The sequence below is a fragment of the Schistocerca serialis genome, chromosome 2, assembly GCF_023864345.2.
Source record: "Schistocerca serialis cubense isolate TAMUIC-IGC-003099 chromosome 2, iqSchSeri2.2, whole genome shotgun sequence".
In the NCBI taxonomy this organism is placed as follows: domain Eukaryota; kingdom Metazoa; phylum Arthropoda; class Insecta; order Orthoptera; family Acrididae; genus Schistocerca; species Schistocerca serialis.
The window spans coordinates 547,301,300-547,317,248 of NC_064639.1; the positions used below are offsets into that span (position 1 = coordinate 547,301,300).

The 15,949-nt window shown below is 45.2% G+C and overlaps 1 protein-coding gene across 1 annotated transcript in view; it reads right to left on the reverse strand.

Annotated features, from left to right (window-relative positions):
* Positions 1-15,949, reverse strand: part of LOC126456197 (dynein axonemal heavy chain 8-like) — a 503,569-nt gene that overhangs the window by 190,221 nt on the left and 297,399 nt on the right. Inside the window, exons 29-30 of the mRNA XM_050091951.1 lie at positions 8,295-8,606; positions 6,253-6,498 (exon numbers count right to left, since the gene is read on the reverse strand). Coding sequence (XP_049947908.1) covers positions 6,253-6,498; positions 8,295-8,606 — 558 coding nt within the window. The remainder of the gene's footprint in view (positions 1-6,252; positions 6,499-8,294; positions 8,607-15,949) is intronic.

Genomic DNA, 15,949 nt, shown 5'->3' on the forward strand with positions numbered 1-15,949 from the left:
AGATCGAGTCAGAGATATAGGCCTATAGTTTTGCGCATCTGCTCGACGACCCTTCTTGAAGACTGAGACTACCTGTGCTCTTTTCCAATCATTTGGAACCTTCCGTTCCTCTAGAGACTTGCGGTACACGGCTCATACTGAAGGACAGGCGTCGGAAGGCTAATCTGAGTGTCTTTGTAGGTTCCGACGAGCACGTGAACCAGTTTGGACCACGTCTGTCAATGAGGTCAGTAACGCTTTTGTTGTCTTCCGCGGTTCGCGTCACGATTCTGTATATATCGTGACTTGCTGTCTTCGTAGTAAAGTTGTTCTTGACGACCGTGAGGATCGCCTGTTCTGCTTCTTTAAAGGAGCCCGGCCAAGATTTCCTCCACCTCCATGTCCTCCGTGTCTTCAGCTTCCTCTCCGTCGTTCCCAGCTTGAACCGGGTCGTCCGTTGAACGGTGTCCGCGAAGACGTCTTTTATCTGCTTTCGTGACCCGACTTTAGGCCAGGCGACTGGGTCTTCAGTGGGCGATGTTACCCTTTCGGGTGTCTCGATCTTGGCAGTGGCGTTCTTTGGTCCGCCCACGTCGAGTGCGCGCGTTACTGCATATGAGGGCATGCCTCCTGCGATAGTAATGGTGCGCTTCTGCTTCTTCTTGTTCCCTTTCTGGGAACGGGTTGCTGTAGGTTGCGGACAAAGTACGGCCGCCGGTAATGTGTGACCCCCGGTCGGCGACTCCCCCGCAACTAGCTTCCTCGACCGAGGTCGATGTCGCATAACAGCTACCAGATCCATCAGCGTTGTCTCGTGCTTTTGCGTCATCATCTTTCGTCGTCTTCCCGGAGCGAGACGTCGTAGGTAGCGAACAGGCAGTATCCGCCGGTATAACCGGGAGGCGACTTCCCCCGTTACTTGCGGCCTCTGCCGAGGCATTGGCCTCATAACGTCGTCTCATCTCCCTTCCTTCCTCCCCCTGGATCTTCACTGTCCGGTCCGTCGTAAGCAGAACTCCGCCGGGCGATGATCTGCCACTCTGCGCTCGTCTTCTAGTCCCAGGAAATCAGCCACCGCGACTTCCGGGTCACACAGCCGGCCCATCCCGGTTGGGGGGCCGCATGTGGCCGTCGACAGAGCAAGTTCTCCCGATCGGCGATCCGCCACACCCTTCGCTTCAGCGTCGCGTTGAGCACGGTGCGGCATCTCTGAGCTCCTCTCCGGACGGTGGCGAGCAGCTCTCTCGCTAGCAGCCAGCCCTTGACCGGATAGTGGCAGCAGAAGTAAGAGTTAAGGACACTCTTGCAGTCATTCAACCATGTTAGACAGATGACCCACCGGTGTAACCTCTGTTTACAAGTCATTGGAGGCAGTTTTGAACTTCTGCTTTAACTGAAGTAATTGTGTTCCGTTAATGTTGTTGTCTCTTGGTAATAAAGAATTAAGACTTGTTTGTGTTGCGTATTGTCCTCACAGGAAAACACACTAGGGAAATTGTTTTCATTGTCCCATGCAACCTCTTAGAGATTGCTAGTTTAATTAATTTTCATCCAGAGGAAACTCCCTCCACATGTTTAAAAATCGTCACAGGATAACCTGACGTTAAAGAGAGATTTTTTTTTCAGTGCCCCGTGAAACACCGCAGTTTATCGGTTTAAATGATTTTCATCCTGTATAAGTTAAGCACCTTTACCGCGACAACGCTAACGCAAAAAACCTACACGCAGCGTATGCTTCGATGTTCGCTCCCTCGCGTTCTATTGCGTTCGCTTACTCGCAGGTACAAATCAATATTGTGCGGACTAACGAATCCTCTGCCCAAAAAGGAGCGGAAGTAATCCGTTTTGGATGTACTGATTTATAGAAAAGATGACGGAACTGTTGGACACAGAGTTTATAGGAAACCAACATATACTACATCTACATCTACAAAGGTACTCCGCAAGGCACCGTACGGTGCGTGTCGGAGTTTACCATACATCACTACTAGTCATTCCCTCCCCTGTTCCACTCGAAAATAGAGCGAGGGAAAAACGAGTATCTATATGCCTCCGTATGAGCCCTTATTTCTCGTATCTTATTTTCTCGGTCCTTAAGCGCAATGTATGTTGGTGCGCAGTAGAATCGTTCGGCAGTGAGCTTCAAATGCCGGATCTCTAAATTTTCTCAATAGTGTTCCTCGAAGAGAATGTCGCCTTTCCTCCAGGGATTCCCATTTGAGTTCCCGAAGCATCCCCATAACACTTACGAGTTGCTCGAACCTACTGGTAACAAATCTAGCAGCCCACCTCTGAACTAAAAATGGTTCAAATGGCTCTGAGCTCTATGGGACTTAACTTCTGACGTCATCAGTCCCCTAGAACTTAGAACTACTTAAACCTAACTAACCTAAGGACATCACACACATCCATGCCCGAGGCAGGATTCGAATCTGCGACCGTAGTCGTCGCGCGGTTCCAGACCGTAGCGCCTAGAACCACACGGCCACCACGGCTGGCGCCATCTCTGAACTGCTTCGATGTCTTCCTTCAGTCTGACCTGATACACATCCAATATACTCGAGCAGTATTCAAGAATAGGTCACACCAGCGTCCTAATGCGGCCTCCTTTACAGGTGAACCACTCTTTCCTAATATTCTCCTAGTAAACCGAAGTTGACCATTTGCCTTCCCTGCCACAGTTTTCACATGCTCGCTCCACCTCATATCGCTTTGCAACGTTACGTCCAGATATTTAAACGACTTGGCTGTGTCAAGCTGGACACTAGGAATAGTGTATTCGAACATTACACGTTGGTTCTTCCTACTCATGCGTATTATCTTATATTTTTCCTCATTTAGGGCTAGCTGCCATTCATCACACTAACTAGAAATTTTGTCTAAGTCGTCTTGTATCTTCCTACACACACTCAACTTCGACACCTTACCATAAACTACGACATCATCAACAAACAACCGCAGATTGCAGCCCACCCTGTCCGCCAAATCATTTATGTATGTAGAGAACCACAGCGGTCCTATCACACACATTTTCCTAGGGCACTCCTGACGATACCCTTGTCTCTGATGAACACTTGCGTCGAGGACAACACACTGGGTTTATTACTTAAGAAGTTTCTGAGCGACTCACATACCTGTGAGCTTACTCCATATGTTCGTACATTCGTTTATAGCCTACAATGGGGCATCGTGTCAAACGCTTTCCGGAATTATGTGGGTTCAGTCTGTTGCCCTTCATCCATAGATCGCAGCATATCATGTGAGAAAAGAGAAAGGTTGGTCTCTTCATCCTTTATCCACTTACTAGGCACATAAATCTCCAGACCACGATTTACAAAGTGCTTAAACTTTGTCCATAATTCCTCTACGTCCATCTTACTGGAACTAAGTGATGTAATTCACTGTCTAAGTGAGACGCAAACAACTGCTTATCTGCTCTATGTAGCAGAAATACTCTCCTAGCCTTGTTGACTGATTTATTATCTTTCGTAACTATAGTTGCTATAATGACATGATTGCCAGTCCTCGTTTCCATACTGACACTGTCAATAAGATCCGGTCTATTTGTAGCTACAAGGTCTAAGACATTTCCATTGAGTGTGGGCTGCCGAGACAGATGCTCAAGACAGTATTCAGAAAACATGTTAAACAGTATTTCGCACGTCTGTATGTCTGCACACCCCGCAGTAAATCCATAGGCATCCCATTCTATACTCTGTAGGTTGAAGTCGCCTCCAACTAGTATTGCATGATCTGGGTATTTACGCGTTACTGACCGTAGACTGTCTTTGGATGACTCTAGAATTGTCACAGCGGCATCGAATGGCTGGTAAAAATATCAAGCAATTAACTTGGTTTCACCTACACCTGTTATACACGACCTGATAACTTCACTTTCACATTCAATTTCGACCTCAATAGAGACAATATTTTCGTCAACCGCAATGAACATTCCTCCTCCTATGGCCTCTAATCTGTCTAAAAATGCCCACACGATAATGCAGGTCTAGCAATCTGTAGCCAAGACGCCACAGAGTCGTCGAAGCCTTTGGTAGAGACCCTCCGCTCGGCTCCAAATCAGAGGACTCTAATCAACTCTGGGAACAATGATGCAAAACTCTGGGCTATGCTTGCACCCCGAACGCGAGGTCAGAAGTATTCACCACGTCCACCAGCCACATGTATGAACTGAGGATGGCCTTAGAACCCATGTGACAGGCATCATTGTTGCTGACATGAGCCACAACTTGCACACGACTGCATCCTGCATAGACTATAGAGACAGGCAAGGCCACCTCCACATGTTGGATGAGGTCTCCCGGCAGACATAGCGAGCACACATTGGCTTTCTTTCCAGCCATGAACACTATCTGCCTAAGGGGCTCCATAACGCGCCTAACATTGGAGCTCCCGACAACTAGTAAACCCCTCCCCCCGTGTGCCTGCTTGGACCCTAGTGAAGAAGCAGCTATTTGCCCACTCACAGGGTGAATGGGCGAGGCCAGGTGGCTAGTTTCCTCATTGGCCCTCTGCCTCGAGCGCTGTGAACTGCCATTCACTTTGCTGCGAGGGTGGATCCACTGTATCCCTTCGGGTACACTAGGAGGTACCTCGGAAGCAGAGCCCATGGGCAAAACAAGCGACACCTGAGGTGTCCCGAGTGACAAGCCAGATTCTCGGCCACCACCACAGTCTGAAGGTGACCGACTGTAGCCAAAAGCGTATTCATCTGTTCGTGAACTGCGACCAGATCCGCCTGCGTCCGCACACAGCATACACTCATCCTAACCATCCTAGCACGACTAACTGAGTAAACTATAAAAGCAGACGGAATCCTGAATATGCGACTTGCTACCTTCCAGATGTGTCACAAATGGGCGCTGATGTGTTAATGAGCTATGTAGCTGGATATTCAGTGAGAAGCTATTGCGCTACAGACTGAGTGAATTTACCTTCACAAAAACGCGAGATTGAACCTCTTAAACAGAAAAACACACACAAAATTTAATAAACGTACTACGAGGAAAACGCAGAAAAAGATAAGTACTTAACTTGCCGCTCTTAGATGTGAATCATCTGAGAGCTGCTACCTGACAAACTAGCTTACTACTCGGAGGGACGGTTCTCTTCAAAATAAAAGAAATTAGCAGCTACTGCGCTACAGACTGAACGAATTTACACCTACAAAAACTTACTGATAAATATTTACATGCTACCAGCTGTCATCCATCATTTTACGTTTACCACAATAGCTGCAACATCTTAAGGACGTGTTTAATCATAACGGTTATACGGACAGACAGATTCGACCTGCTTTCGACTTCGGATCGTCACCTAAACCGGCTGAAGATACTTTTAGTTCTGTGGCTTTCCTTCAATACACTGGTGACGTGTCTGCCAAAATAGGTAAGGGTCTGAAACATGAAATCAGATGTGTGTTCCGTCCACCAGCTAAGATTAGAGCACTTCTGGGCTCTATTAAGGACGATTTAGGTCTGAGGAAGCCTGGAGTCTACAAAATACCATATGTGTGCTGTAAAATATACATTGGCCAAACTATCCGTACCGTAAATGACAGATGTGTTGACCATCATCGCCATACGCGGTTATTACAATCTGACAAATCTGCGGTGGCTGAGCACTGTCTTACAGAGGGACATAGGATGCTATACAATGAGACCTAGTGGTTGCAAACACCTCGCGTTACTGGGATTGTGTTTTAAAGGAAGCTGTCGAAATCAGACTAACCGTGACAATGGATAACGATAAGTAAAATCAGGAATCCTGTTTTATCAGATATGAAGAAACAACGGCATCTGAATCGGCCGGCTACGAGTAATAATTTTTAACGATAAATCTTTTTTTCCTCAGTATTCACCACTGGAGGCGCTGCAACTCTTCATGCGCCAGGATGTATCAGCAACGATTGAGCTCTTGAGCTTTACCTTAGCGCGTGCGCTTTCGTATTTTCGTTGCATGTAAAAGTTTCGTCGTTCACGGTTTGAATCAGTTATCGGCCAGAGCGCTTTAGCTTCCCTCGCCTGATGCTGATGGCCAGGTGGACCGCGGAAATATTGTGTGCAGATGACAGTTTGATCCGGCTGAAGATCCGACGAGAATCTGATCTGTTAATACGCCGGAAAGAGTACACAGTCACCCCTGAACATTGCATACGAATGCGTTTCGATGTAAAGGGAATTAAGAGTTTGCTGAGGCTACAGAAGATCGTCATCTAGGAACCATATGTTACTACAATGAAGCAAAAAAACTCGCCTGCATCTTGCGCTTGTTGGCGGTGACGTCGGTGATGAGCGCCGTCCGCTCCGTCTCGAGCTCTCTCTTCTCCGACAGGATGACGCGACCCAGCAGCTGGTCCTCCAGGCCTTTCATCGTCACCGTGAAGTCGATGATCGATGTGCGCGCCGCTATCTCCGGCGTGTACGCCGGGTTGGCCAACTTCGTCGTGATGTACATCCGGAAATCGTCGTTCACATCCACCTCTTTGTCTCCCACTTTCACCTGCAACATGCAAATTCGTATATTTACTCCTAGCATTTTACTATAAACTCACTGGATAAAATGATAGTTGCCCCCGTTAAGCGAGCACACTGGTCGCTTTGGAACGCTGTAGACACTGTAGTGTAGAGCTGGTATTGGGCGGTCATTGACACCCCAGCGCTATGTCGTGGGAATGGAGTGGCGTTCATGTGCCAGACAGTTGTATGGAGTCAGCGCATTCGAAACGATGTGGACACGTGAAAAAAATTGCAAAAGGTTCTATCTTATTTGGACATGCCCATGACCACACCACGAATGAGGCTGCCAGATTTGTTAGTGTATCTAGTCAGACTGTCCAACATATCTCTCAGGAATAGTGTGATAATTGCAGTCATATAACGTAGTGGTTGGTTGGTTGGTTTGGAGAGAAAGGGATCGAACTACAGGGTCACCAGTCCCGTAATGTAGTGTAAGAACAGTGATTGTAAAAAGTTTCTAACCGCAAACGAGTGTCACGCCCTGTCAGTGGCAACCAGTTGCAGAGATATCAGGTAATGCTCCTGTCACTGAACGCAGGTACATCTCAAATAGTTTCCGAATGAACGGTGCAAAAGAGAACTGCTCACGGTGCTACATGCAGCTACACTTCATCAGTGGACAAAACAACAGACAATAGAGGCATGTAGTGTGGTCAGACGAGTCGCGATTTGCCTCTTTTCAAATGATGAGGCGTAGAGTGCACTGACGACCCGATGAGGCGTTTAACCTGCAGTCTGCCGAGGGCGTACTTCAGATCAATGGTGGTTCTATGATGTTTAAGGGATGTTTTTCGTGCCACGACTTGCACTCAATTTCTAAGGTTACCGCGAGTATGAACCAGGGTCTACATCTACATACACTATCCGCAAGACACCAAACAGCGCATGACGGAGGGTATGAAATCCATTCGTAAAACAGCGGCTGACCACGTTATAAAAAACATGTGAAGACGAAATGATATGGAGCGATTTTGTGAATGAATTACAGAGGAGCAAATTCCAGTCTGCCATGCTTTCTTGGCCCGATTTCCAAATGCCGTGTCTAGCTTAAGAGTGTTATTTTTTGATGAATGTGCGATATATCATAGTTCACACAGGAAGAATGTAGTGTTCTGGTCTAAGGAAAAGCTGTGTTACGTACAAGAGTTGAAAATGAACCCGTTTCATGTTATGATATGAGCCGAGATGCCACCACATCTGTTCGCACTATATTTTTTGAAGGGTACTTGTTTGAAGTAAATGTAGAATGAAAGTTCTTATTTGGACATGTTGCATATATGGTTAATAGCTCATTTCGAAGACAAGGGAATCATGGATAATGTGTGGCTGCAGCGGGGTGGAGCACCAGCACACTTTCAGATGTACATGAATTCCTTGATGAACAATGTCGAGTGTGCTGGATTGCGTATGGTCCAGCAACATCTCCAGTCCGATTTAAATGACCATTACGCCATGGGGAATAGTCAAATATCATGTGATTCAACGCCGGAGGAATTGCGAAAAAGTGTTGAGGAAGACTTTCGGAGCTAAACTCCTGAGATGCTCCACACGTGTCACGCAAAGCATGTAGACGCATAGATCGCTGTGTATGGTACAATGGTACATATACAGATTTGCTGAGTACATAGTTTATACATGTAAATTCATCAACACACAGTATGCTGCTTTGACCTAGGGGTTCAGAGGTTTCTCGGACGCACTATATATCGTCTGATACACACACACACACACACACACACACATGGTGTCTCGCTGAATATGATGTAGTGAGAGCTGTACCTTGTAAGTGGATCCCATCTTGATGTGATTCTTCTCGAGTACGTTGTCGAGCATGGGGTCGAGTTCCTCGCCCACGTCCTCGATCAGCAAGGGCCTTCCCAACGACACGCAGTCCTCGACGTGATTTCGGAAGTACTTGTGGGAGAGCGTGGTGATCTGCAGCTCGTTGTCCCTCTCCTTGTTGCGGATCCACGACTTGCCCTGAGTCTGTGGGTCAATCAGCAGCGGGTAGCGGGCTGCCTTGGTTACGATGATACCATTCTGTATGGACAGCTCGTCGTTGGGCAGTCCCTGCAGGTTCCATTCGCCGATCTGTCGACACCAGAGAAACCATCGTCACCAATGTAACCAGCTACTAATCAGCCAAAGCCTGAAAGGGATCTTAGTGACTTTACACCACCGTTGTTATTTGTTGTTTGAATGGAACTGCCAGCACAAATGTCAGGCTCTGAAAATGTTTTTTGCAAAAAGGAAAATATATTGTGCACTACTGTGCAATTCTAAGCGTCATGGTACACGTAATTTCTGAAATACATGAATTTTATATAAGTTGACTATGTTTTTAAATTGCAGCTCATAATATGTAACTTTCTAAACATTACAGTGTTTTGTTATTGCAGCACCATGAATTTTTGTATAATATGACTATTTTTTTTCAAATTGCAGCTCATAATATACAGCCTTCAAAAGATAACTATGGTTTGTTATTGCAACCATGGTTCACATTCCTTGCCTCTTGGTGGCGAAGATATACCTTCCCTATCGATGGCGCACTATCTCTAGTGAATGTGTATTGTATGGCAAATCCTGAATCACCAGTGATTGTATACGTTTCCTGAAACTTCCATTTCCATTATACCATTACACATCAGTAGGTTCCACTAAGAAATTCGTTGATGGAGTAGAAGCTGGTAACCTCTAATAAATTCTTTAGATTCCTCTTAAACTGAACTTTATTAGTAATAAAACTTTATATGACTGCTGGTAAATTACTGAAAATGTGTCTGGACAGAAGTATGTGTCTAAATTTTTATGAAGCATATTGTTATTTCTAGTATTGAATCCATGAAACAGTGGTTAGTTTGAAAAAGAAAAACATTATTTATGATAAATTTCGTTGACGGATAAATATGTATATTGGGAACAGTAGTATAGCTATACTTATGCCAAGATGCGTTTCGGGGTTTTACCATAAACACATCAGTGAAACAAAGTGTTTTTACTGTGCATATCCTCAGGAGAAAAGGAGCTACAAAGTATAAAACTAAAACAAGTGCACCTGACTATTAATTAAATGTATAACTATTGTTGTGTTTTTGTTGTTGTTGTGGTCTTCAGTCCTGAGACTGGTTTGATGCAGCTCTGTATAACTATACAACTCAGAAAACGTGGTAGACAAACGGTTTATTATTTTGGGCAGGGAAACTTCAACGTTGAAAATGCAGTCGATAAAAACGTTGTATTGACGAAGATCTAAGTTTATTACACTAGTTGAAGACGGGTAAAATCCGGGCACGCGACTTGGCATGAACATAACTACACAAAAAGTGGTTGGTTGCTGTATTTATTAAGTAATACAGTCAGTTTAGTTACGTAGATCTTATGTTTTTGTAACTATGTCTTATTTGACTTCGTTGGTAAGGTGTCACTATACGACCACTTGACAATGGCACAAATGCTGAAAACTGATGCAGTGCTCAGTAAAATAAAAATATTCATTCTAAGTGGGTAGCGTTTTCGGAAATGATGATGACCTCTTTGGAATTTATTGAAGGCGTGATGCACAACTGTGAAAGACGAATATAATAAAAGCTGATCGAGATTAACGCAGTCCCTGTTCCAGACCAGCTCCGCATTCCAGTTGTGACGTACCATACAGTGCTGACTGGCTGCCGTGACCCCTCCCCCCCCCCCGCCCCCCTTTGCCAAAAGGCGTCATTTGGATGCGCTGTGCAATGTGTGGGGTTAGTAAAACGCACTTCCAGCCGTTGGCAGCTTTCCAGACCGGGGAGATGCTTCTTCTCCCTCATGTCGCTCCTCTATTGACGTCACGAAGGTGAGTGCCCACGTTCGTGCCCTCCCTCCAAGTAAATATCAGTGGCAGTATCGAGAATTCAATCCAAGTCCTCCGCTTGGCAGTCATGCATGATGACCACTCGGCTACATTATAATTACTCGTATTTCATTTTGTTCTGGGGTCTCCTTTCTCAACTCACAACCCCTCCTCACTTTCGCCATTTACGCCTCTGTCAGCTCACGCTATTTTTGTCAGCTCTTGCTATTTTTGCTCGAATTGAAATTTCCTCACGGAAGTAGTTGTAGGTCGGTGTCAGAAGTGTTCAGAGAACTTCTTCTCGAAAATAAGCCCTTTCTCTGAAATGAACTGTAAGTAAATGAGAATTTAAAAGCTCATATCCAGATTGTATCCAAGCTGTTGTTTAGAAAAGAACTGATTTTCTTGGCCGGCAGTTCTAGACCTCTTGTGAAAGAATGAATAAAAAATAAAAAAAATTAAAAATAAATTTTACATATCAAACTGATTCTGTATCCGTTGCGTCTGTGGGGAGGATCAGTGCCTCTTTAAAATAATAAACATCATCTGCAAACCGGACTAACTAGAAAAGTTGTCCTTTAAGTGTACGAAAATTGCTCATGTGAATTTGTCACTGTTTTTCCTCGGATTGAAACTGTAATGCGCTATACAACACTCGAGATATGACTCGCTATTTTCTTCAAAAAATACTCATACAGGTCCTACTGGTTTCAGAGAAAAATATCTAGATTATAGTGTCATTAAAATTGTGAAATTTATCTATTTTTGCCGCATTTCTCTTGGGACTTTAACGTTTTCTCACAGAAAGTATCAGTCCAATATTAATCAAATTTTGTGATAATGTTCATCACGTAGCGAGTGTCAAATGCTTAAACGTTTATACCATTCTGGTCTTGCTGTCCATGATCAACACGAATATCTGGTGGGATCCTCCCCCCCTCCCCCCCTCCACCATGTGGCCGAATTCACTCTTTTATTAATTGTGGCACTGAAGTACACAACCTAAGAACTCACATTGAAGACATTTTTGCCGCATATGAAAACATGCTGCTTGAGTCAATTACTTGGTATGAAAGTATATGACTATCCATTGCATCCCAAACATGTTCTGTGGATGGCAGACAAGGATATCGGGCAGGCCAGTTAAGGACCCTTACTTTCCTCATGACGTCTGCGGTATGAACCCCAGTGTGAGATCTTGTGCTAACCTGCTGGAACATGCCTTTTGTATCCTTGCCACAAAGGGTGTGACAACACATTCTTGCTACATACTAGTAAGCGATCAGCATCCCTTCAACAATTATCAAATAAGTTGACAACTCCCCAAACGGTGATTCGAGGAGTTGGATAAGCATGTGTTTCATCAATAGCTACTCCCTGTGATCTTTTACCAGATTGTCTATGGACATACTGGTGTCGTTCTGACCGCCAAAACAGAAGTGAGACTCATTGCTGAATACCACAGAATGCCATTAGTCTGCCAGCTGATTGGGTGTACACCACGTAAATATCTGTTGTTTGTAGTATGATGTTAGGGATAAACAACGCAAGGGTACTTGAATTATAAACCCAGCTATGAGTAATCTGTTTTGATGGTTTGTGGTGATATCTGTCTGTAACATCTGCCTGTATTTCGACAACGGTAATCATTCTATTCGCAAGAGCCTGTCGAATACCCTACAGTCGTCTCTTGGTGTAGTCATTCTAGAAAGTCCCGTGCCCACTCTTCTTGCCACGCTGCTGTCCTGACTCTGTCTCGTCACCATTTGTTCCACAATCATTGCACAGCAGCCAGCTTTCTGTGTGATCTGTTACGTTGTTATTATTCCACTCATGACAATGATTCGACCTTGCACGCAGTCTGAATGGTTGTAATAAGCTGAACGTGCACGCCGTGTGGGCATGCTGTGTTGCGATGTTCAACTGAAAATTTCCACTATCTTTAGACACGCCCAATAGTCACCATGTATGAGGGGCAGTCAAATCAAAACCGAACACCCGCTACAACCGGACTACAGTATGGTTTCATTCAAAAGTAATGATTAAACGCGTTACGACATTTATCCCACTGGGAGACGATATGGTCAATTGTGTTTGGTAGAACACGGTCGGCCACTGATAGATCCACAGCAGCACAGACTCTTGCACTTTCTCTTAGAGTGAAACCGACGTCTAAGCATGTCTTTCTTCGGACGGCCACAGATGTGAAAATCACATGTAAAAGGTCCAGTCTGTACCAATGATGTTGCAGTGTTTCCCAATCAAATCGCTAAATCATAGACTTCGTCCAAACAGCAGCATGAAGAGGAGGGGGGGGGGGGGGTGTTATATTACGCAACAGGATGATTCCGTCCGAGAACATTCTTGGGCGCTTTGACTTTATGGTGCATCACAGTTTGTGCAGACTGGCTTCATAACGGTGTGTATTGACTGTGGATCCACGCTTGAGGAACTCGACGAGCAGAGGGGACCCTGCCATCGAAGAAGAAGGTCGTCGATCTTCCCGGATAAGGCCATCAATCTGCCCCCACCATATTAGGTGTAGTGGCTCGATGGACCTGTCGTGCGTGTACATTGCCTTGCAGTTACGTGTGTCATCGTGAACTTATCGGAAGTTCTGTGAACAACTTTGGATTTCTTTGGTGGAGGAGACGTGGAATATTTCCACTGTTTGCTCTGCCGTTTGCACTAGGGCTCGAAATGGTGGCCTCACGTTTCGTCCCCTGTTACGATATGCGGCAAAAATGCATGCTCTTCCTCGTGGTGCCGCCGCAGATGACTCAGAGTTGAGACGATTCTGTTTATCTTTTGTCCTTCCATAAGGTGATGCAACACCCGCTGTGTGCATGTTTTGCAGTAATGCAAGTGATCTTTGATGATGCACGGAGCCATGTCTAATGCCGACCTGAACACGTATTTCATCCTCCATAAGTCGTCACTCTCCCTGCGTCAGGTGTGGTGTGATTATCTTGCAGTGATGTGCGCCGCTCGATGACTTTGGCATACGCCGGCACTCCAGCCACCAGAAAACGAATCACACCTCTCTGCTCTTCTTTACTTGCCTCCAAACCAAAAGGTGGACGAACACACTAGTAAAGTCCGTCAACAACCAAGGACATAACCCAACAACTGCGTGCACCTGTGATGTGGCACTATGACATTCCCCTGTCTCAGCGGTGACAGTATCGAAACGAAACAACAGAGGGGCCAACTGTCGCGGGGACAGTTCGTTATGGTGGTGTTCGTGTTTCATTTACTGTGCCGTATACTTAAACCATTCTTCATCCGTAACTATGGCTTATTTCTGTACTGAAAGTAAACTAGCTCAAGGATGGCGTTTGATCAACATACAGAGTGTCCATAATTAGAGTTCCAGTTTCAAAACGCTGTAGAAAGATAACCACTGCTCAGAATGACGTCAAAATTGAACGGTATATTATTGATGCAAGGGGAAACGTTACAGAACAAAAAACAAATCTACGGAGAATTTAACCAATATATGGCGCTGTAAGCGTCACAATATGCACGTCAACAGATGCGCGGCACATGACTCTTCTTCATTTTGCATCTGTCTCCATGCAGGATCGCGCGTTACTGGTAAAGCTCTTTTACAAGAAAGGCCACTGTGCGCCATTAGCCCTGTAGAAGTTCGAGAAACTCAAGGGTATGAAAAGAGGCATTGGTCATATGTCTGCTGAATGTCTGGAGAAAATGTTTACAGAATTCGGAAATGCAGGTTCTTTTGAAGGGCAACGTGACAGGGGGAGGAAAGCAGTTGATCCGACATCTGTCGAAGATGCGGCCACAGTGCAGCGGGTGGGTCGAGTGGTGGTGTGCAAACATGCAGTTCACGGGGAATTGCCAGAACGTTGGAGATGCCTGCGAGCACGGTGCATAAAATCCTACGAAACATGCAGCATTGCTGTCCATACAAAATCAGCCATGTTCAGGAGTTGTTTCCTGCTGACTGCCAGCAAGACAAACGTTCACTCTGGAATTTCTTGCTCGCATGGAAGTGGACAATGAAAGATCGTGGAACATTCCGTGGACAGACGAAGCCCATTTCCATTCCAAGAGCACGTCAGTATGCAGTATTGCAGAATGTGGGCAGCAAGAAATCCGCACGCACATCAACTGGTGCCACCCCATTCTGCAAAGGTGACTTTGTGATGGGTGTTGATGGCATCGTTTATCGTTGAGATGTATTTTTTCGAGAGATCGGTCCTGCCTGTACTGTCGCAGGTAAACGCTATGAGGCTCTTTTGCGCACCAACGTCGTTCCAACCCTTCAACAGCGTGGATGTGTGGGTAGGATCATTTTTAAGCAAGATGGCGCTCTTGTGCACATTGCACAGCCAGTGTAGTGGCTGCCGCAGAGGCATTTTGAAAATGCTAGAATTATCGACCATTATTTCCCTACAGCCTGTCCGTTCAGATCACCTGATCTTATTCCACGCGACTCCTGGTTGTAGGGTTATATGAAAGATGTGTTCCGTGCTCCAATTATGAACGTAGCTGAATTGAAGGCACGCACTGAGCATCGCATTATGAAAATTACCTCCAGACATTTCGATCTGCCGTGAATCATGCTGTTTCGCGATTTCAACTTATGGCAGAAAGCTACGGACAGCATATTGAACACGTCTTGCAGCAGTCTCAGATTTTTGCTTTTTACGCTGTTTTTGGGCTTATGACATTTAAAAACCTATGTCATTTTGCTTTTTATGCGGTTTTTGGCTTCAGCACACTCAAAAACCTGTTCATTCCATCCGATGTGTACGACCTTGCTGTGATGGATGGGCTAATCTAACTAACAGTACCACAAGTGTTGACTGCCAAAGTTGTGCAATCATGCATATCGAACAGTACGGATGGTGTTATGTGAAACTCAAACCATAGGCATCGTATTGCGATTCAGCTGCCACTAGTAGCTGATTCCATTTATGTTAAGACTGTTACAGCGCCATCTGTTGGTAAAATTTTCATTAAATATTTTTCTGTTGCTTGACGTTTCCCCCTGCGTCAATAATATGCTGTTGAAATTTGACGACATTCTATGTCTCTTTCTACGGCGTTTTGAAACTGGTGCTTTAATTATGGGCATCCTGTACACCACAGGCATGAAAATAGTGGTCTGTCACTTTGGTAGCATTAGGTAAGGTGTTCGTGGTGTAACTAAGACTTTCCATTTTTGTCAGTGTATGACCAAAAATTTTGGAAGTCCAGTGCTAAAGCTGCTACATTATAATGTATGATGTATGCTAGTTGTGGGAGCAGACTTAGCTACGTTAATATACAGGGTTATTCTAAATGACGGATCCATTTTCAAAAATTCGTATGTATTGAAGTACAAATCCAAAACGAACAAGCTTTATACCAATGAAAAGAAGAAGTTTCAAAGTTTTTTGGCGGACGGCGGCGGGAGGGCGGTGATGGTTTCAGAGGTGGCAGGTAGAGTTCGCGCGGAAATAGGGCCGTAATTCCGTTTCACTGTCATTTGTGAGTGAGATGGCGACACTAGAGAACAAGGTTTTCTGCGTTCTTGAGTTCGCGAAAAGTGAGTCGCAAATTGCAGTGCAGTGGGCATTTCGTACCAAATTCG